The 23,229-nt window shown below is 38.8% G+C and overlaps 1 protein-coding gene across 2 annotated transcripts in view; it reads left to right on the top strand.

Moving 5' to 3' along the window:
• Positions 1-23,229, top strand: part of LOC118405286 — a 48,724-nt gene that overhangs the window by 18,639 nt on the left and 6,856 nt on the right. For both annotated transcript variants that reach the window (XM_035804708.1, XM_035804707.1), the window contains 10 exons: positions 412-549; positions 899-978; positions 1,280-1,364; positions 2,871-2,957; positions 4,024-4,112; positions 4,649-4,856; positions 5,706-5,846; positions 8,030-8,234; positions 10,268-10,465; positions 10,940-10,972. In XM_035804708.1, coding sequence (XP_035660601.1) covers positions 412-549; positions 899-978; positions 1,280-1,364; positions 2,871-2,957; positions 4,024-4,112; positions 4,649-4,856; positions 5,706-5,846; positions 8,030-8,234; positions 10,268-10,465; positions 10,940-10,972 — 1,264 coding nt within the window. The remainder of the gene's footprint in view (positions 1-411; positions 550-898; positions 979-1,279; positions 1,365-2,870; positions 2,958-4,023; positions 4,113-4,648; positions 4,857-5,705; positions 5,847-8,029; positions 8,235-10,267; positions 10,466-10,939; positions 10,973-23,229) is intronic.

The following is a 23,229-nucleotide window of genomic DNA, read 5'->3' as shown; positions in this document are numbered from 1 at the left end:
ACGTTTAGATAGAACCAATCCCATTGTTACTAAAAGCGTGGTCTGAGATTCCTATAAGTGGTCAGCTTATTTTTTCGAAACGAAAAAAGGTTCACTAAAAAGTAGTTTCTCAAGGTTTTAGAAACGGCCAGAACGCCCAGGCGTTTCAACTACTATCCAGTAGTTTTCGTCAGTGACACTGAAGAGATATTGTTGGAAATTGTTTGTATATCCTGTGAACTTGCAACGTCTGACCGTTTCCAAAACCATATCCAGTTTGTTAAGCAGCTACTTTTTGGAGTAAGTTATTACGTGGATGTCTAACCTACATCGACGTACAGAAGTTTCATATTTGAAAAGTCTAGCTCTTGTGTTGATTAGTAGTAGTTATAAACTTTGTTGTAATCATGGGTAACCATTTGACTACCACAGGGCCCTGTCCCGACCAATGACTTCAGTCTGGAGGGTGGACCACCCGGATGCCAATCTGACGATTTACTCCTCAATGGGGTCAAAGCTGGAGTTTCACACCCCCCATGGCAAGAGCTGATCGACGGAAACAAATACAAGGTATTGGATAAAAATAGTAGCTATCGTTGAAGAGGTTAATCATTCACGTATGAATACAGTTACTCAAAATTTTCTTCAAGCAATGACAGTGCTTTTAAACGTAAGGTACATACCTAAAAATTTTCGACGGTTGACAGTCCATCATGCTCACGTAGAATGATCCACGCAATCCTGACATAGACTAGGTTTTTTTCCGTGAGCAAGATGGACTGTCAGGCGTCGAAAATGTGAACATATGTACTTTTGGCTGAAGACCAAATTTGGAGTAACCAAAAAGTAGCTAAAATTGAAACAAATGTTTTATGTGTTCGAAGATGTTAACGTACTTATACCCCCATCTGTCCCGCAGATCATCTTTGATCTTCCTCAGGACATCGGCGAAAACATCAAAAAGACCGCAGCGGCCTTCCTAGTTTTTGCAAACGAAAGGTAATGTCAATGACATTATAATAATGGAAATTCTGCATTAATTATTTTTTTAGTTTGGCAAATTTAGGCAAATCTAGTAAATAACCATTTATGACGTCAGAAAACTAATATCTGTTTTCCGACTATGACACGTAAACTTATGAATATTAGACAAGGTAGACAATATTAAAATACAATTCGATCTCTACTGTTTCTGTGCTAAAGGTATTTTCAAAATTTGCATTGCATTTGGCTGGGATGACTCTTTATCGTTAATCTCCATTTTTATCCATTAATAAAAGGTAATCTTTTCCTTTCCTAGGTGGAACTGTCACTTACCAGGAACCCGAGTTCACGCGTTTAACAGTCATTTCAACGGAGGGAGTGGTGACACTAAAAACAAAAGGGTAAATCGTGATTTGCTTCTCAGGCCACAGCAAGTACGTTTTATGGATGACATTGTATGTAGAGTGCAAAAATAATAAAACGCGAAAAAAACAAGATGGTTAAGAAAAACAAGACGCCCTAATTTTCAAAAAATACAACATAAACGTCGTAACAAGATTTGAAGTGACAAAACGTGGCATCACAATTAACAAGGCATTCATTCCTGTATTAAAGAAGTGAACTAGTGTAGAAAAAGTGATAGACTGGTATCAATTGGCAAGCTGGTAAGTACAGTGATGGTTTCCATATTGGTAAAACTTTTACAAGTATCCAACAAGTTTCACTTCTGCAACTATAGTCATGGTTACCTCACTAGTGTCACTTCTAGAAGTATGATTATTAGGCTACAACACAACACAACACAACACAACATGTCATTCTAAGTATTGTGGTCTATCTTGTTATAATATTGTTTTTTTGTTTTTTTTTAAATCATGCGAAAATAAATGAGTGCACTGATGCTAACCAAAAAATTTACTTGCTATGTCCTTATAGGAGTTGCCACCATTCAAATATTCGATTAGAACAGAAAATGTTATATTATGCTATTAATTTATGTAACCCAGTTTATACAGTAGAAGCCAGTTAAAGGCACAACGGATTATCGCATACTTCTGATAACTGCACGGAATTCCAAAATCCGAAACCGGTGGGGTCCAATTAGATAACTTCGCATTAATTGCACCAAACGGATAATTGCACGAAATTCCATGGCAAATAGGTCGTGCAATTAAGCGGCTTCTACTGTACAAGAACAGCATTTTTGTCATTGGCCGGTTAATCTTGGCTGTAGTAAGAAACATTTTTCATGTATTTATTTATTTGTTTGGCTGTTCAGCATGCACGACAAAGGTTGCCCAAGTAGCCTATGGAAGATAGAATTTGACACGTACAGGATAATAAAACAGCAAAATATTCTTAGTACAAAAAACTTTAATAACGTTATATGTATAAGTGGTCTAAGGTAGCATATGCGGTATCTACAATAATGGTATCTACGGGGACATTACATATGCATGAACGTGTCGCCTAAAATGTCCAATAGATTCCCTTGAAACGAAGTGTTCGGCCCGTGACCGAGAGGTTGCGGGATCAAACCCGACTGCCGTGCTACGGATCTTGAGCCCCTGGGAAAGGCACTTTACACGACTTTCCTCACTTTACTCAGGTTAAAATGAGTACCTAGCTACGGCTAGGGTCGCCTTGAGTTGCCTTCAGGCCTTGTTACGTGGTGACCATTAAGTAAAAAAAAAAGTGGTACTGGTGACTACGTAAGTAGAAGTAAATAGGGTGTTCCAGAATGATGTTGCTCAGTAGAAGAATATATTCTGGTCTCTTGTAAGAATGTGTCATGGAACGTTCACAACACACCCACCCTTTTTTCGTTTTATGTACGTTGTGTCATTTGTAGAAACATGACAACGAGTATTTAAACCAAATCTTTTTTTGAACTTCTCTCTGCACAGGTCTCCTGTTTCGGCTTTGTGATGACGTACAGCGAAGTTACTGGCCAGTTTTCTGTGACAGCCGAAAATCTAGAAGCCTCCAAAAAGGTATCAATGTCTGCAATCATTCTTTTTTTTTTGCATTTTCGTCATTATACTGTAATGACTTTTAACCCTATTCAGACCGGGGGGGGGGGGGCTTTTGAGGCCTGCGCCAACTTCGATGTCCTATAACGCCAGAACGCCTTACGCTAAAGCCACCAAATTTAGTGAGTTTTCCTAAAATATTGTTGGCAACAATTTTACGAAGTTTGATAAATTTTCCATTTTTTGTGTTGCCATGGCAACCGTTTGCTGACAGGCAGTTTGGCCAAAAATTACTATTTTTGGTTCTAACAATGTATTTTTCACATTTATTTGCTATATTACTGCTATTTTGTTACATAAATAAAATTTTACATTATTTAGCATATCTTTCATAATTATATATGCATAAATTATGCTAATTTGATGACGTCAGCAGCCCAAAATCCAAGATGGCGGACCGTATGGCCAGATCAAGAATAACAAGCTAATTATCCCTTACAATCCGTAACTACCTGGTATTTTTTCATCGAAAACCATCTAAATGAATGAATTTAGTCTATTTCCATTATCCTCTGTGATAATTTGTTGCAAAAAAGTAGTTTAAAAAATTCAAGGTGGTGGATATAATATGGGGGAGCCTAACTCGTATCTTAGATGTGCATTACGTCATTTTATGACGTCATTATGACGTCATCGATGTTGCTATTGGCAATACAAGTCGTAATAAACATTATTATTCTGTTATCTGCACTTGTTTTTACATTTTTGTAGTAAAACTTGAAGTTTTCTGAGAATACCCTTTTTTCATGGGTCCGGCCAATATAATCAAATTGACGACGTCATAATTACGTCATCTTACGTTGACGTAACGTCGAACGTCAAAGACTTGTGAGATATTATATCGATATCATGTCCTGAAAATTTGGTGACCCTACGGCACGTGGTTTAAGAGTTAGAGGACTTACAAGTGGAGGGCCTCAAAAGCCCCCCCCCCGTCCAGGGATGACCAAAAAAGCCCGGTCTAAATATGGTTAAACATGGTAACTCATTTAAAACTGAATAGCATTTGTCCCGCTTCTTTTGACAGACTTTAGGGGATCTGCCTGGTCTTAAGACAAACACGATCGTCGCCCGGGCTGAGTATGTCAGCCTGTTAGAGCATTCAAGACAGAACAGGTAAAGATGAGAACAGAGACTAGCCTCCGTTGCAGTCTTCAAAAGGGCTGGTTTTTATTTCAGAGGGGGAGGGGAGGGGCAGGGTACGAATTTCAACGTTCGTTAGGTTATCTTGTGCCGGGAAAGGGAGTTTGGCATGAAATCGACTTTCGATCCGTTTCGAAACGGCAAACTCCCTTGCAGAAGTAATTCTAAAGCTCATGTAGATATTTCTTAAGATCTACCAAGTTGAAGTTTGTCCAATGGCTGTTCGCATTATAATGTCTTACATCTGGCTGTAATTTAATTGGAGGTTGCTCTGGGGGTTAATGCTTTAAAATGCAACTGCTTCCTTGTCCACGTTCAGTATCAAATGGCCGATACAAGTGAGATTTGGGATTCAGAAAAATACCTTTACCAGAACATTCCCTTTTGGGATAGAGTATGGATTTAATAAAGAATGGTCGATTGATGTTTGCAATGTTGATACAACGTTAATGCAAAAAGAAGTTAATCCAGTAACTTGATATGATTTTGAGTTTATTTTGTCTTTGTAGTGAAGCTTTGGCGAGTATTGTTCAAGCACCCTGTAGCGTGAAGTGGTCCAACTCCTACCAGATAGATCCTACAGTGGAGACGGGACAGTGTCTCTACTTTGTTGGGATATCAGTAGGCGACATTTTCGTGGTGTTCTCTGCCATTCCGAAGATCCAGAGAACCTGGTTCCATCTTCAGATCGGCCTGAAAGGCGTGGCACTCTATAAGGTGATTCCTTAAGGACCTCAACAATAAGGAAGCAGTTCATTGATGTCATTCTCCTTCGCAGAGACATCCAACGGAGCCATCAAACCGCATCTTGTCTGTACTCTGCTATCTCAACCGTCACCATCAGTTCCTGACCGCCCTGTAATAAATATTAATGAGCTTACCATTATATATGCTAGATCCCTTTTGAAAACTTACAGGCTTATTCTCTGATTGGCTGACAGCTGGTTTGTAACGACGCCCACAGGAACTGATTGTGACTGTTGAGATAGCAGAGTACAGACAAGAGGCGGTTTGCTGGTGCCGTTGGATCTCTCTGCGTAGGAGAATCATTGATGTATAAAATGAATTCTTTGGGCACCGAACATAATTTGTACCATTTTTTTTCTCAAGCTCTTTGGGCAGTTGATACCGCATTGTAGACTATTCTTAGTTCTTTTCTCAAATGTTTTTGGGTAGATACAATTTAGTGAAATCCAAACGTCATGATAAATGTGACATTGGTATTATGCTCCCTTCATCTTGTATAAAGATAGGAAAAGTAGTCTTTATATCTAAAGTTTCCAAGGATCTAACTAATGATAGTTTTAATAGTTCAGAATATTTAGCTGTTCAGAAGATAAATAACTTATTCATTTAAATGAAATACCATTGTGAGCAAAGCGGCTTTTCTGGTATTAAGTTAAACAAGTCTGCTACTCTGATATCAAATTTACGCTCTCTTTTAGTGTAATTGGGTGCTGCATTTGCACTGATTAAATGCCATTGGATTTTCATATAGAGGGAAAAGTCTGAGTGAAGTAATGAGTTCAAATTTTGACGTACACAGTTTCTAACAAATGTTTACAGGGTATGAAGCTGGTAAAATATGAAGGAGCGAAGGCTGCTCGGGGTCTTGGTGCCTCCAACCTGTTCCAGCCGTACTTTATTTGCATCGATGAGGAAAGCACAAGAACCTTCATCAAGTATGGAATCGGATCTGACACATCCGTAAGTCTAATGTGTGCGCTTGCAGATATACATTTGCGTACACACAGATCATATATTAATAAACATTATGAAATACAGCAAACGTATAGCTCTGACTACAGTACTACCCTCATGATTTAACAGGGCTCGAAATACTGGATGTTTGTGCACCCAGGTGCACCCAAATTTAGATATGTGCACCCAATTATTTTCTGTGGGTACACATATTTTCTTAGGTTTGTGTAGGTAAAGATATCAAAGTATGGTATTCTAATTTAGCATGAAAGTTCATCTGTGTTGGTAGAATGCATTATGGAAATTGCTAAACTTTCATTCCAACACGAATTTATATAGGGACTTACCCTAAATTTCGGTCCACTCCGTCGACCTTGTTCACAGAATGACCCTATCTCCAACAGTGACGTCAGGAACACGCCACTTTTGCAGGAGGGGGTCATAAGTATCAGAGAGTCTGTGCCGCCCCCCGTCTCTGTTGAGTGTGGGCCGGTGGGCTCTAATGTACACTGCCTCCTTCACTCTTCGCGCGAAGAAATCCTGTTCTGAGTCTAAGATTTTGACTTTGTCCAACGAAATGGAATGTCCCGGAGACTCTATATGTATATGTTGCGCCACCTCAGACGATTTGACAGAGCTAGGACGCCGATGTTCGAGGAACCTAGTTTTCAGTGCACGTTCCGTCTCACCACGTTCCGAGACAGATGAATGCCAACGTGTAAGGTAGTAAAACCACATACACTGTCCAAATTTTCCCACCATATTCAAGCCTACGATACGTTGTTCACCCCCAAACAGGACTATCTAATGGCAAGTTGTTCAGAAACCCAAGAAACCTCTGTCAGTGTAAATGTCGATAGGAGTGATATATACATTTGTAGATGTTGTTAAATAATATATGATAACAACTGATGCATATGTATATACTGCTCCTGTGCATTTTGAACCACATTATCAATGTCTAGAAAGATCACTGTACATGTGTAAATACTGTGCAAGCTTCACAAGTGAAGCATTTGTAAAGCTTCGCTTATTTGGTGATTTCATTCGTTGATTCTAGCAAAGGACCATGCGTTATGAAATCATATACACCTCGAGGCGTTTTTTTTTGCCTTAAACCGGCGGATTTCTTGCAAAGGGTAAGAGCAACAAGGAAGTGCTCACACTGTGACTTATCCAGCAGTTTGAATGGTGGATTGACCCCTATAACCACATAAACTCATAAACATCCCAGACTGTCTACCAGCTAGAAACAATGGTCAGAGACAGATTAGCAAATTGAGTCACTGAGTCAAATATCCTGTACTGGGTTTCATAGGAACATTATCACTTCAAACTTTTCCATGTAGAGGTGCTTGAGTAACTATTTTTGGCGTATCCTATTACCTGGATGTCTAACTTACATCGACGAATAGTATCTGCAGTTCTTGGAAAAACAACTTTCTTCAAATTTCAAATCAGCCTTGTCAAAATTGTATCAAAGTATCTATTTGCATCTACAACTTGAAAATATCTTCCTCAGAGTTTATAGTTTTCATGAGTTGTGTGTATAGAAACATGACTTGTGATACTCGACTTATAGTAAGAAGCTAGTACAGACCTATGCTCTGTAGAACTGTACTCATAACTGCCAGCCAAAGTCTCACTGAAAAGCAACCCAGTGCTGTCGTTACTTCATATTCTGGGCTAAGGGTCCTTCAAGTTAACTTCTTTATGACGTGTGGTGTTACTTCAATTTCTTATCTGTTGTCTCTAGAATTCAAACATGATTTGAAGAGTAACTTGTACTTGGTAGACTTTCTCAGCCAGGCCACCACTGATGACTGCACTGTATGGGTGCCTGTAGCATACTGAAGGGCATAGTTTATATTGTCTGCTCTGTATATAGTTTTAACAGCCCCTTTAATATTGTCAAGTAAAGTAAAGTTTATTGTAACGATTGTATCAGGTACAATGTATGGCATATAACATTTATCACTTACAACTACAAACTAACTATGTCAGTATATCAAACTAACATCATTGCTGTTTAAACATGTAGTTTCTGCCCTACTAACGAAGACTGTGCTCTTGGAATATATTGTATATTTGAAATTTAGCCCAAGGGCTACAATGGTCAAGGAATGGTGTGGAACAAACCTGTTCTCAATCCATTAATTTGTCTAAACATTCTATGTTTATACTGGCAGGAAAAAGGCAAGGCCTACCTGGTCTACAATGATTACAATCCACCATTAGGCATCCGGTACTACTCGTTTGGCAGTGGGGAAGCCAACGTAGAGATCATGGACGCGCGAGTCATCGAAGGAAGTGAAGCAGGATCCAAAGAATGTATAGGAGGGACCAAGCTGGAGGACGGCAAATGTGTGCAAGATTGCCACCCAGAGTGTGATGGTACTTTTTGTTTAATATTTCACTAGAATAAAGTTTTGATTTATAGTAAAAGGCGTCAAAGTTCCCAATATTTGATGATTGAATGTAAAACAGATTTAACCTACAGTGTATAGTATTGCTGGTTACTTAAATTATGATCTTTATGCTCAAGTTAAAGCATCGTCCTTTGCGATTTTGTCTCACCGAATATAGCTTGAGCTCTTAAACCAGCCTTTGCACCCTGTTCATTTCTTCCCGTCTTCTCCTTTTCTCATCTTTCTCATCTCACCATTTTAGTGTATCACAAATACACTCAGTCATCTGCTTAAAGAAAGACTGTGAAGAAGACTGATACTTTTGATCCACTAAAGGCAAAAAGCCCACCTCAAACTTTCGGTCGCTCTAATGTCGATCTTTCCTCATTTGGTCTTTGTCTAGTACCCAAAGTTAAAACTTGCAACTTTTAGCTTTAACCACATGTCTGAAGCCATAATGTGTTACACAAGCAAACTTAAGATAAACTAGAGTTCAACGAACCCATCTCTTCGCCAAATAATCATGTCTTTATTTAAGACTTTAAGGTCTTATTCATGTATTACTAAATAGCAAATGACTGCATGAACAGTGTTCCTCACAAACACACAGATATTACCAAAAACTAGACTGTGACCTGACAGATGACCTGGTAGCATCCCTGGTCAATCAGAATTTCATGCTAGTCAAAGACTTTGTCCCCAGTGTAAGGGCGTCCAGCTCCAGCAAAACATCTGTATAACAGATGTGTCCATAGATATAGGTCAAAATGAGATATATAGAGCGCAGTTTATTTCTGTTAATAAGTTTTGCTGCAGTACCTTAGGAAGCCGCTAGGGGGCCCACTATCATAATTTATCTTCGTTTTCCTGACCCCTACCCACCTACAAAATATTATCAGGATTTTTTCAAGGCTTCTCGAGTTATGCATTCCACAAACAAACGGACGCACACACTCGGCCCGCTACCGTCCTAACGGAAAATGCTACGTCAACTATTTTCGAACACAACCTTCCTTTCCGCAACCGCTACTTAAATACTAAATATCATGAAAATCCATACACTGCTTCTTGAGTTATATGCTGTTGGCATGGATTTATGAACTTTCCTAATTAATCATGCAAATTAGCTACTGATTTGCATAATTAGTATTACATTGTATAAGTCATCACTCATTCTATCTACATACCGAAAATCCTGATGATCCATGTACACGTTCTCGAGTTATCCTCGTCCAACGTTTAAACGGAAATCGGTGCCTGCAGTTCCCAAAAAGCCGCAAGGGGGTCCAAACTCACAGCACTTACTCTCTGTTCCAAGGGCTATCTACCACTCAAAAACCATGACCACAACATTTCCAGAGCACGAAGTGTCAAAATTAAAAGTTTTGCTGCAGTACCTTAGGCAGCCACTAGGGTGCCCATTATCGAACTTGACCTTCGTTTTCCTAACCCCCATCCACCTAACAAATATAATCAGGATCCATTCAAGGGTTCTCGTGTTATCTTGCATACAGACAAACGCACTTACATACAAGCCCCGCTACAGCACCGTAGGTAAGAGCCAGGTAAACCATTTTCGCACTTGACATTTCTCTCAAAAACCGCTACACACCTACCAAGTTTCGTGAAAATCGCCTAGCTAGATTTTGACTTATGCTGCCCAAAACAAACCGCAAAAAACATACCAAGCTCGCTGCAGTACCGTAGGAAAACGCCAGGTAAACCGTTTTCAAACTTGACATTCCTTTCGACAACCGCTACACACCTACCAAAAATCACAAAGTTCCATCCACGATTTCTGGAGTTATTTGCTGTTGACCTACATACAGACCCAAGTCAGCAATCTCATGCTCTTCTTGGCGAAGAGAAAAATCAACAAATATATATGCGAGTATAACAATTATCGTAAAAGGTTGATGAGTAAAGGTGGTATCTCACTGCACTTTGGGCACAGGTGCGGCACTGCGGGGTTCGTTCACTAGTTGTCACTAATGCACAAATAATTTTTCGCAATTTTAGGATGCATTCCACAGACACCTGGTTCGAAGCTTGATACAGAGTGTCGCCGTTGCAAGCACTTCACAATTGACATGGGAGATGGCACAAACCAATGCGTTCCAGAGGGTGGATGTCCGAAATTTCTCAACGTTGACACCGCTAACAAGTCATGCTCGTGTCCGGCTAACAGTAGACTGAGCTCCGACAGAAAATCATGCTGTAAGTAACAACGAGCAATTCAGTTTTGAATATGCTGCTTCTTAAAGCTGAAATTTACATATTCAAATGTTGTAAAGGGACAACTTCAATACTGAGATTCTGCACAAACATATTTTAAATTTTATTCTAGATTTCATTTTGAATTCGACATTATTTCAATTTTTAAGGTGTCTAAAATGTTTACAATAAATATCTTTGACTTTGTCATCATCCAAATTATAAATTGCTAATTCTATGAAGCATGAACCGGTAACAAGTCCTCAATTTAAAGTCTAAAGATCTTTTGGGTTGGATTTTTAGAAATATGAAGTGAAAAAAAATGCGCTGTACATTAGCAAAGAACTATTGTCTTTCGTGTAGATTTATTTTTGACGAACCTCTCCTTTGATTTAATTGCATGTTGTTCGTAAAAATGCATTTTGCAACCTCATAAATAAAGTGTTTATGTTTATTAAATCTATTTGTATTTAATAGGTAACATTATTGAAGGAGACAAATGCAGCACAAGTACGTACTATCCACATATGTTTATTAATACACTTTATTACAATCATTCAAAGCAGAAGAAACTATAAATGTTTGTTTTTTTTTCTCCAAAATTAAGGTAAAAGATTTTTGGAACTTATGATTCCGCATCGAAGTGTTATCGTATACTAAGAACTTATTTATCATTTTTGCAATCATTCTTTACGTCAAATATGTCTAAGGCTTAAAGTGTATTAGAAAGCTTTTGATTCTGTTGCCAATTTTTTTGCAATACGCTATGTTTGCCCTGGACCTAATTATCTATGAAAAGTTGTGAAATGGCGATACTCAAAACAATGGTCCATTTCGATACAAAGGATTATTTTTGGTCAAGTATCCGACGTCCATTTGCCTTTTAAAATCATAAATTCCTGTAAACAACACTTACTGCTTCTAGTTTAAAAGTTAGCCTGTAGAAACTTGGCTATCATCTCTTTACTTCACTCTTGTTATTTTTCTTGGACCTGTAAGCCCTTAAACACTTAAATGCCCAACAGTTTAATCTGTTCATTTTTGTACTGGTCCAACATCCTGTCCCATCATCCTGTCCATTGTTTTTTTAAGGCCGTTTTTTTCTGCACCGGCCCAACGAGAATAAGTGTGGCAGTAAAAACTATTGCCATGGCGGACGGTTTTATTGTTTATAAGTATTAATGATTCTTGTTGTAGGTATGTTGTATTTCCTTTCGCCTGGCCGTATGTATGAAGAATGTATTACGCGATGGATGTTTGTAGGGTATTGCTGTTAACAAGCTTAAGAAGGACGGTCTCTTGTGACGAGTGACCATAAATGTTTCTCATTGATTTTCAAATTAGGTCCTCATTTGCCAATATATCCTTAGCTTAACAGTAAGCTTGATATTTCTCTGGCATGGCATATTTTTAAGCATTCTAACATGAAAATGCAGTGTATTTATAAACTGCCCTCATCAATGAGGCAAATAAGCCCCTGATTTTCGTGATAAGCATTTAATTATGTGAGGCATGTCTGAAGCTATCTACATTCCAAATATCATGAAGATCCGTCAACCGATTCTCGACTTATTCCCCTCAAAAGGGATGAGGCAACTACACATGCCTTTAGAGCAAAACCCCTCGTGACGCCATGCTGGGTGGGCAAGGGAGTTTGTCTATTCTAAAGACCTTTTAACGCTCTAGCATTTATAATATCACCAAACCCTATGAAATCCACACACAATCTACAAGAACATGTAAGAATCACTACTATTGACATTACAAGGTGCATAAATGTGAAAATTATGTGAATTTTCTGGAAAATTATATGAAAATGTGATATTATGTGAAACATTTTGAGGTTCAATAGCATCACATTTTATCACATAAGTTGACATATAATCACATAAAAAAACATTCACGTCACATTTCTGACGGGTGGCAAATGGGAAATGGTGGGAAATGTAATAAGTTTACATCACATTTTTTCACATTTCCCCAAAACGGTCTTGAAGAATCACATTCTGAAATGTAAAAATATGTTACCTAATGTGACATTGGTTGCGCAGCCATTATGTGAAATAATGTGACTGTCGATACACGTCTCGACCGGCTTATGTGATTTTTATGTGAAAAGGGCTCTTGATGAAAATGTGAAATAATGTTAAATTGAATCACATTCTATGAAATGTGACTTCATGTTAAACTTATGTGAAATGCGGTCAGCTACGAAATGTGAAAAAAATGTGAAGACAACTGGCATGCTGAGAAATGCGAATTTTATGTGATGTTCACAAACTTGCAAGATGTGAAAAAATGTGACAGGATATCACATTTTTTATATGTGAAACTAATGGGATTTCCACTTATATAAGACATGAAGTAATGTGATTTAGCAGACTATGTAAAGGTAAGTTTGCTAACGTTTATATATAAAGCCCCTATTTTATAACATTTGCCTCCAGGCAACAAGACGATCGACGAATACTTATGTACAACTTTAACCCTATCTAGACCGGGCTTTTTTGGTATACCTGGGACCGGGGGGAGGCTCTTTTGACCCCCCCCCCCTTCGTAATTGCAAAACGGCTAGGGTTACGACCACCAAATTTGGAGGAAATGATGTTCTAGTAAAGTTTTATATTTTGTGTAAGTTTTGTATCGTTATGACGTAATATGACGTAATTATGACGTCATGATGTCATATTTTGGGCTAAAATCGTCTAAATATGAAATTTCAGCTATACTTACAGGTATTAAACAAAAAGATGACTATAAAGGTTACAGTATTGGTGTCTCAGTCTGCCAAGTCTTTTGTTGCCAATGACGACGGCACTGACGCCTATATGACGTCAGAAAATGACGTCATTTGCCCGCCATCTTGGATCGGCAAGCTTGAATTTTCTAAAATACGATTCTTTCCACATATAACCACAAAACCCAATAAAACTGGACTAAAAAAGTTAAAGTAATTGTGTTTTGTAAGAAAATAAAAGATTTTGACGGTATTTGAGTAAAAATAACATTGAAAATGTAATTGTCCGCCATCTTGGATTTTGACCCATGACGTCATCAAATTAGCATAAATCATGAATATTTAATTAGAAATGTAACTTCAAATTACACGGGATGTTAATGATATAGATAAAGAAGTTTGGTCTAGCAATAAAACCTTGAAATCCCATAATTCAAACTGAAATTAGTAAATTTGGTAAAATATGCCTGTCAGAAACCCGTTGCCATGGCAACAGGAAAAATCACAAACTAATTTTTTTTTCGCAGAATTTTTACCAACAATATTTTAGGAAAAGTTTCGTAGTCCTAGCATACGTCGTTTGGCAGTTATAGAACGTCAAAGTTGGCGCAGGCACTTTTAGCCCCCCCCCCCCCCGTCTAGATAGGGTTAAAGGGCAGTCCACTCCAGAAGCGAGTGTTATTTTCTGACTTCACACGTTCAATACAAAAGCTGCCTTTTTTTTATTCCACACCGCTCTTGTCCGTTTTATGGGCTAAATATTTGTGAAAATCCTTACAATATTCGTTGTAAGCTATACAAAGCCTTGGGCAAAGTCATTATCTATCGTTCAGTCAAAACAAAAGGTGTGAACCCCCCTCCCCTCGCGCGCGACTGCTACGTTACCGAATATCTAATTTACAAGTGAAAGCACCGAAATTCATGACCATGCACCTGGTCGTCCTTTGTGTATCACTTCCAGCTCTTCCTTTGTGTACCACCAAACAGTTGAAAAGATTCAAGAGGTTACTGATCTACTAATTGAAATTTATCGACCCAGTTTGTAAAACCGGTCTGTTCAAAATATTTTGTGTAAGCAGTACGGCCAACTAAAATTAGAAATTATCGTCAGTACTATTTCAAAGAGCCAAATTGATGTGTCAACAAGTGACCCCACTGAACAGACAACAACGGAAATGGTGAACCAGTTATCATGGGCATAGTTGTGTTTGTGCCGAGGACAGATTTAACTCAATAGAGGACTCTCGATCTTATTGGTTTGCTTAATAGCAATTACAAGCGAACGGCACACAAGCCAGCAATGAAATTAACAAAAATGCGCATTATATATAAGCAGAAGCGGACATACACTGGGGTTTGAAATAGATTTTTTTTCTAACATGGACATGCTAAACGCCTCTAAGAAAGCTAATGGATCAAGTACATGTATATGGAAAGTCGTCACTAATATGGTTGACTGACGATGATGAATATGGTTGACTGATGATGATGAATATGGTAACAGAGGTCAACCCACAGGCGGTAGGCCAAGGAATTGTTGTCGTGGATGTTACGAGTATGACCATAAAAAGAAGTACTAGTTCATGTACGTACTCGGGATCGACCGTCCGAGCGGGTGTCGAACGTCGGCGAGTTCCGAGCGAAGGAACCCGAAGATCGCCGAAGGCGATCAACACCAGAAGGTCGCCCTAGGCGACCAGCGAGCGGAGCGTGATTTTTCCAGCAAGGAGGGCTAGCTCAGATGGGGGCGTTTTATGAGCGCAGCGGGTGGCCATTGTCTGGTGACTCGGCTTGAGTGCCAGTTTGCTTGTGTGGCACCACTGTGTACTAGGACAGTATCTCCTCTTTGTTGGGGCCAACAAAAAAAATTCCGAGGCCTATTGCCCATGGTCAACCTGGGTGTTTGGAGCGTCATAAAGACAATAGCAAAAATCAACACACGAAAATGTATGCAACAGCTGGTGCCGGAACAAACAATGGCGGTAATTTGTCTAAACAAATCGTAATCTAAAACCGGCAAGACTTGACCGTCAACGCATTCCGTGTAGGAAGCACAAAGAAATCCTTAATCATAATTTCAGTTCAATACGAAAACAGTGGAGCCTCTAAATGCCTCTAAATCAATGTGACGACAACACGTAGAAGAACATAGTATCTTAGATCAAGGGCGTTATGTAAGACAAACGTGAGTGGGTGAGGTTGCCTTTTAGAAACAAGTTCCACTTCCACTGATCAGAAAAGGAAAACTCTCCTGCCGATTGTTACTTTCACTAAGTTTGATATTATTTGCAGACGTATTACCAAGATAAAGCTCATTGGTATTACTTAAGTTGTTGCTGTATCCCGTAATTTGAACTAAATGAAGCTGTAGAGCATTGAAAAGTCTTGTTTTCGGATTACAAGACATATAGGATTCTTGTCTAGCATTATTATTAGCAACGGGTAACTTGTGTTTGAAGTGCTTCAATGCAGTCCTGATAGACTTTACCAGAAACGATGGCCGACGGCAAAATGGATGGATTCTTGATGTTTTCTAAAGCTAGGAATGCTGAAGAACATTGACAAGTCCTGTTTTAAGATTATAAGATATAGGATTCTGATCTAGCGTTATTACCTACGGATGCCTTGCACAGCTTTGAGGGGACGCCCAAACAGGAATATTGACCACGTATTTTGGACTGTTCCAATGCAGGCCTAATAGACTTTACCCGAAACGATGGCCGACGGGAAAATGGATGGATTCTTGTTGTTTTCTAAAGTAAGAAATGTTATAAAACACTGAAAAGACCTGTTTTAAGATTATAAGACATATAAGATTCTGGTTTATCATTATTACCTACGGGTAACTTGTACAGCTTTGAAGGGACGCCCAAACAGAAATGTTGACCACGCATTTTGGAGTGTTTCAATGCAGGCCTGATGGACTTTACCCTAAACCGTGGCCCACAGAAAATTAGATGGATTCTTGTCGTTTTCTAAAGTTAGGAATGCTGTAATGCATTGAAAAGTCCTGTTTTCTTGTTATAAGATATATAGAATTCTGGTCTAGCATTATTACCTACGGCTAACTTGTACAGCTTTGAAGGGACGCTCAAACAGGAAAGTTGACCACGCATTTTGAACTGTTCCAATGCAGGCCTGATAGACTTTACCCAAAACGATGGCCGACGGGAAAATGGATGGATTCTTGTTGTTTTCTAAAGTTAGGAATACGGTAGAACATATTGACAAGTCCTGTTTGAAGATTATCAGATATATATAGAATACTGGTCTAGCATTATTGATTACGGGTAACTTGTATACTAACATTAAAGGGACGCCTAAACAGGAATGTTTGAAGTGTTTCAATGCAGAACTTTAACCTAAACCGTGGCTGACGGCAAAATGGATGGATTGTTGTTGTTTTCTGAAGTTAGAAATGCTGTAGAAAGTGAAAACTCCTGTTTTAAGATTATAAGACACATGGGATTCTTGTCTAGCATTATTACCTACGGGTAACTTGTACAGCTTTAAAAGCACGCCCGAACAGAAATGTTGACCACGCATTTTGAAGTGTTTAAATGCAGAACTAATAGGTTTTACCCTAGATTCTGGCCGACGGGAAATGGATGGATTCTTGTCGTTTTCTAATGTAAGGAATGTTGTAAAACACTAAAAAGCCCTGTTTAAAGATCATAAGATATTTAGGATTCTGGTGTAGCATTATTGACTACGGGTATCTTGTACAGCTTTGAAGGGACGCCCAAACAGAAATGTTAAGCACGAATTTTGGAGTGTTTCAATGCAGGCGTGATAGACTTTACCCGAAACGATGGCCGACGGGAAAATGGATGGATTCTTGTCGTTTTCTAAAGTAAGGAATGTTGTAAAACACTAAAAAGCCCTGTTTAAAGATCATAAGATATTTAGGATTCTGGTGTAGCATTATTGACTACGGGTAACTTATACAGCTTTGAAGGGACGCCCAAACAGAAATGTTAAGCACGAATTTTGGAGTGTTTCAATGCAGGCGTGATAGACTTTACCCGAAACGATGGCCGACGGGAAAATGGATGGATTCTTGTCGTTTCCTAAAGTTAGGAATGCTGTAGAACATTGACAAGTCCTGGTTTAAGATTATAAGATATATAGGATTCTGGTCTAGCATTATTGACTACGGGTAACTTGTACAGCTTTAAAGGGACGCCCAAACAGGAATGTTTGAAGTGTTTCAATGTAGGCCTTGTAGACTTTAGCCTAAACTGTGGCCGACGGCAAAATGGATGGATTCTTGTTGTTTTCTAAAGTAGGAAATGCTGTAGAACATTCACAAGTCCTGGTATAAGATTAGAAGATATAGGATTCTGGTCTAGCATTATTACCTACGGGTAACTGGTACGGCTTTAAAAGCACGCCCGAACATGAATGTTGACCACTCATTTTGAAGTGTTTCAATGCATATGCAGGACTAATTGGCGTTACCCTAAATTGTGGCCGACGGGAAAATGGGGGGATTCTTGTTGTTTTCTAAAGTAAGGAATGTTGTAAAACACTGAAAAGACCTGTTTTAAGATTATAAGATATATAGGATTCTGGTCTATCATTATTACCTATGGGTAACTTGTACAGCTTTGAAGGGACGCCCAAACAGAAATGTTGACCACGCATTTTGGAGTGTTTCAATGCAGGCCTGATAGACTTTACCCTAAACCTTGGCCCACGGGGAAAAATGGATGAATTCTTGTCGTTTTCTAAAGTTAGGAATGCTGTAGAGCATTGAAAAATCATGTTTTGTTGTTATAAGCTATTTAGGATTCTGGTCTAGCATTATTACCTACGGCCGTAGTACGGGTAACTTGTTCAGCTTTGAAGGGACGCTCAAACAGAAATGTTTACCACGCATTTCGGAGTGTTTCAATGCAGGCCTGATAGACTTTACCCGAGACGATGGCCGAGGGGAAGATGGATGGATTCTTGTTGTTTTCTAAAGTAAGGAATGCGGTAGAACATTGACAAGTCCTGTTTTAAGATTGTAAGACATATAGGATTCTGGTCTAGCATTATAATACCTACGGGTAACTTGTACAGCTTTAAAAGGACGCCCAAACATGCATATTTGACCACAAAGTTTGAAGTGTTTCAATGCAGGACTAATAGTTTTTATTCTAAATTGTGGCCAACGGGAAATTGGAAGGATTCTTGTTGTTACCTTTGCCAGAATGGCTAAGGTTATGTTTTAGGCTTGTGAGTCTGTCTGTCTGTGTGTTAACAGCATAACTCAAGAAGCTTTGGATGGATCCCGATAATATTTGGTAGGTGGATAGGGGTCGAGAAAACAAAGGTCAAGTTCGATAATGGGACCCCTAGCGGCTTGCTAAGGTACTGCAGCAGAACCTCAATTTTTGATATCTCGTGTTCTGGACATGCCGTGGTTATTTTTGAGTGGTAGATAGCCCTTGGGGCAGAGAGTAAGTACTATAAGTTTAGACCCCCTAGCGGCTTGTTTGGAACTGCAGTCGCCGATTTCCTTTCAAACTTTGGACGAGTATAACTCGAGAACGTGTTGATGAATCATCACGATTTTTGGTATGTAGATAGCCCAAGTAACAATGTACATTATGAAATACTAATTATGCAAATCATGAAACTAATTTACATAATTAATGAGGAAAGTTTATAAATCCACTGCATTTCATGATAGGACTTTCAAACTTGTCACATATCTAGCTGAGAAAGACAGAAATATCAATTCATATTAATCATGCAGATGCTGATCTCATTTGCATAATTAATGAGAAAATATAAACGCGTTGACGGATCGTCATGTTTTTTGATATGTAGATAGCCAAAGGGAAGACTTACATGATGGAATTCTAATTAAGATTTGAAGGGACGCCCAAACAGGAATGTTGATCACCCCTTTTTGGAGTGTTTCAATGCAGGCCTGACAGACTTTACCCTAGACTGTGGCCGACGGGAAAATAAATGGATTCTTGTCGTTTTCTAAAGTTAGGAATGCAGTAGAACACTAAAATGTCATGTTTTAAGATTATAAGATATTTAGGATTCTGGTCTAGCATTATTACCTACGGGTAACTTGGACAGCTTTTAAGGGACGCCCAAACAGGAATGTTGACCACGCATTTGGAAGTGCTTCAATGCAGGCCTGATAGACTTTACCCTAAACTGTGCATGTGGCCGACGGGAAAATGGATGGATTCTTGTTGTTTTCTAAAGTTTGTAATGCTGTATGTAATTGACTAGCACTATTACCTACGGGTAACTTGTACAGCTCTAACAGAACGTTCAAACAGGAAGGTTGCCCACAAAGTTTGAAGTGTTTCCATGTAGGCCTTATATATTCTCTAAGCAGAAGTTAGGCTCCGGCTTTTTTAACGTTTTTAGTCGTTTTATTTAAAGCGAGCTTTCTATTTTGTATTGTATCTTGTATTGGCTGGCAGAATTCAAGAAAAATGACAAAATAGAAAGCCCAATAAAAGCGACTTAAAATCGTCAAAAAACAGCATGGATACCCTAATGAGTCTTGAATGGGGATTATGGGCGAGAGGGAAAGAATGTAGGTGTGAAGCGCAAATTGACCGCGCGCATTTGACCGCCCGGAGGGACCATAAACCGGAGTTTTCGCCGAAATCCAGTTTAAGATCTAGTCTTTGGCCCATTTTCAATTGAAGGTTCAAAATGGAGGAACGACGGAAAGTGTGGAGAGAACTTCCCGTGATAGCGATTTTTTCCCCGTCTATTTTCCTTTGCCAATTACCAAGACGCAGACTGAACGCAGTCTTCGGGATGGGGGAAAATCGCTATCACGGCAAACTCAATTTCACAGCATACTCCCTTCCTCGGCAAACTCCCTTTCCCGGCACAAGAGAACCCAGCCACCGTTGAAAATCGCGAACCAACGCCCCCCCCCCCCTAATAAAAAACACCCCCATTCGAAGACTGCAACGAAGTCCAAGAGGAATCAAAATTACACTTATGTCTTCTTTTTGTCTTATAATGGCCTAAAAACGGAATGAAATTATTCACTGTTTCTCCATTGTGCTTGAAGGCTTTTCTTCTCCTGACCTTACATGACATGAGAATATTAATATTAATCTTCCTACTTAGTGTGCCTTACAAGACTATACCGGCTTGGTGTATAATAAATATTCATTCATTCATCGCCAGTGGGTTTGGTAATGTTATATGCTAATGACATGACGTCATTGTTAATGACGTGTATCTTCAGTCAGTGTACCATCTGGACTCCGCCTGGCTGATGATACACGTCACTAGCTATAACGTCATGTGATTAACATATGGTGTTACCAAACCCACGGGTGCATTAATTCACTCATTCGCTCGTTAACTCATTCATTCATTCAATCATTCATTCATTCATTCATTCAATCATTCATTCATTCATGCAACCATGCATTCATTCACTCATTCCTTCATTCCTTCATTCTGTCATGCATTCATCCATTCATTCCTTCCTTCCTTCATTCTTTCATTCATTCATACATTCATTCATTCATTAATTCGTTCATTCATTCATTCACTCATTTACTCATTCACTCATTCATTCATTCATTCATGCAATCATGTATTCATTCACTGTTGCGAAAAGACTTGCCTTGTTGCGAACTGACGGTTGCGAACTGTCATTGTTGCAAAACAACCTGTTTTAACTATGCTAATTTTTTTGAAAAATAGAGACCCTAACCTTTGTAATGATGTATAACTTTATAGGGTATTTGGAAGGAAGTAATAAAAGACTAGAAAGGCCGACATTTGCTTGAGAGCACATGCAGCATATTTCAGCCATCTCCCTCCCCATGCAACAATAGACTATTCCAAAATCACCCATGTGCAAAAATCGAACACTTTTGTTTAAAAGTCACTTCCACTAAACTTAATGACACCCAAAAATGAATCTTACAAAATTCCTAGTGCAAGAATGGACTCTTCCAATGCACCCCATGTGAATTTGCCCAATAGACCAGTCCAGAAATACTCCCACTGAAAACATCGCCAAGGTTGAACTAAGCAAAAAAGGCATGAAAAGGTAAAATAGACTAGTCCAAAAACACTTCCACTAAAAATTGAATATTGAATCATCACCTTTCTAAAACTAAATTTGAAAACATCCCCATGCAAGAATGGACTCTTCTTGCAATGCCCCTATGTAAAGTGGTGCAGTCCAAAAATACATGCGATAAAATTGGACTTGGACGTAATCACCAAAGTCCAAAAAAATGGATTTTAAAAATCCCCCATTTAAGGATGGACTCTTCCAGCACAACCTATGTAAAATTGCAGTCAAAAAATAACCAGACTCAAACACTTTGACATATCAAATCACCAAAGTCTATAAACAAATTTTAAAAAAATGCCCCCCTCCATGCAAGAATGGACTCTTCCAGTACACCCCATGTAAAATTGCAAAATAGTCCAGTTCAAAAATACTCCCACTGAGAGACATTATATAATCAACAGTCCAAAGATGAATTTAAAAAAAATGTCCCCCCTCCGTGCCAGAATGGACTCGTCCACATTATTAAACACCGGGCTCATTGATTGGCTGCCAATCCCCTTCGGGATGTTGACTCAGGCTACGTGATTGGTTCCCTCTTTAATCAAGTTACTAGTATATATAGACATGTGCACATGCTGTCTTGAGGTGGGAGAGGTCAACGACCCTCTGGCCAGTGAAGAATTACCAAAAAAGTCCCCAAATATATCATTTTGAAGTGTTTTATGCCAGAAATTATACATGGGTCATTTGAATGAATATCTAGTGCACTTATTTACCAAAATGTAGGTCATTTGGTTACAAGACCAGGGAACAGGAGCCAAAAGCATACGTTTTTGGTCAAACAATGGCCCAAAAATTCCAAAATTAAGCATTTTGTTGTGCCAAAAGCGTTAATGAATTCATGTGCGCATATGTAGACGGCACTTCTATACCAAATTTTAGGTCACTTGGTTGTAAAATGGGGGTATAGGAGCCATTTTTGGTGCAAAAAATGGCAAAAAATGCCAAAATTAAGCATTTTGCTGTACCGTATGCCAAAATTGTTTTTAGATTTTTGTGGGCATATGATCAATGCACCTTTGTACCAAATTTCAGGTCATTCGGCTGTAAGAACAGGGTACAGGGGGGCAAAATGTACATAAAAATTGCAAAAAAAGGAATAAAATCATTTTACAGAAAGATATGAAAAAAAAAATGAGAAAAAATCACCTAGGTATTGACCCTCTCTACCCTTGTGCCAAATTTCAAGTAATTCGGTCCAGGAACGACGGAGTTGAATCGATTTGAAGATTTGACAGGAGAAAGAAGAAACATTACGAATACAATTCTTCAAATACAATTCAATCTCTACAACTGGATAAAAAAACGGATATTTACTTACGGACGTTTCGAGTGACATCCATCACTCTTCATCAGCAAAAGCAGAATGAACTAGTCAGAACAATTCAGTACCAGTACAGCTAACTAGAAAAACTGGTTTAACCACTAAATCGTTAGGATCATATGCGAAAGGTTACACAAATGTAAATCATGTTAGCATAGTTCCTATGGTAAGACAATACCAGAAAAAACTATTGTCCTTTGTGGTGCAAGGCGGGGTCCCATGTACTGGAAAGTTCTACGCGCAGTCCTCCCTTCCGGTTCAAAGTGGGGTTGTAGATCCCGCCTTGCACCACATAGGACAATAGTTTCTTTCCTGTGGTATTGTCTTACCATAGGAACTATGCTAACATGATTTACATTTGTGTAACCTTTCGCATATGATCCTAACGATTTAGTGGTTAAACCAGTTTTTCTAGTTAGCTGTACTGGTATTGAATTGTTCTGACTAGTTCATTCTGCTTTTGCTGATGAAGAGTGATGGATGTCACTGGAAACGTCCGGAAGCAAATATCCGTTTTTTATCCAGTTGTAGAGATTGAATTGTATTTGAATATTGCTTACCTGGATGTCTAAACTTCATAAACGTATTACGAATACAATATATTTCACCATACCTATGGTATGGCTAAA

Source organism: Branchiostoma floridae, chromosome 18, assembly GCF_000003815.2.
Source record: "Branchiostoma floridae strain S238N-H82 chromosome 18, Bfl_VNyyK, whole genome shotgun sequence".
In the NCBI taxonomy this organism is placed as follows: domain Eukaryota; kingdom Metazoa; phylum Chordata; class Leptocardii; order Amphioxiformes; family Branchiostomatidae; genus Branchiostoma; species Branchiostoma floridae.
This window is presented reverse-complemented; position numbering and strand designations above follow the sequence as displayed.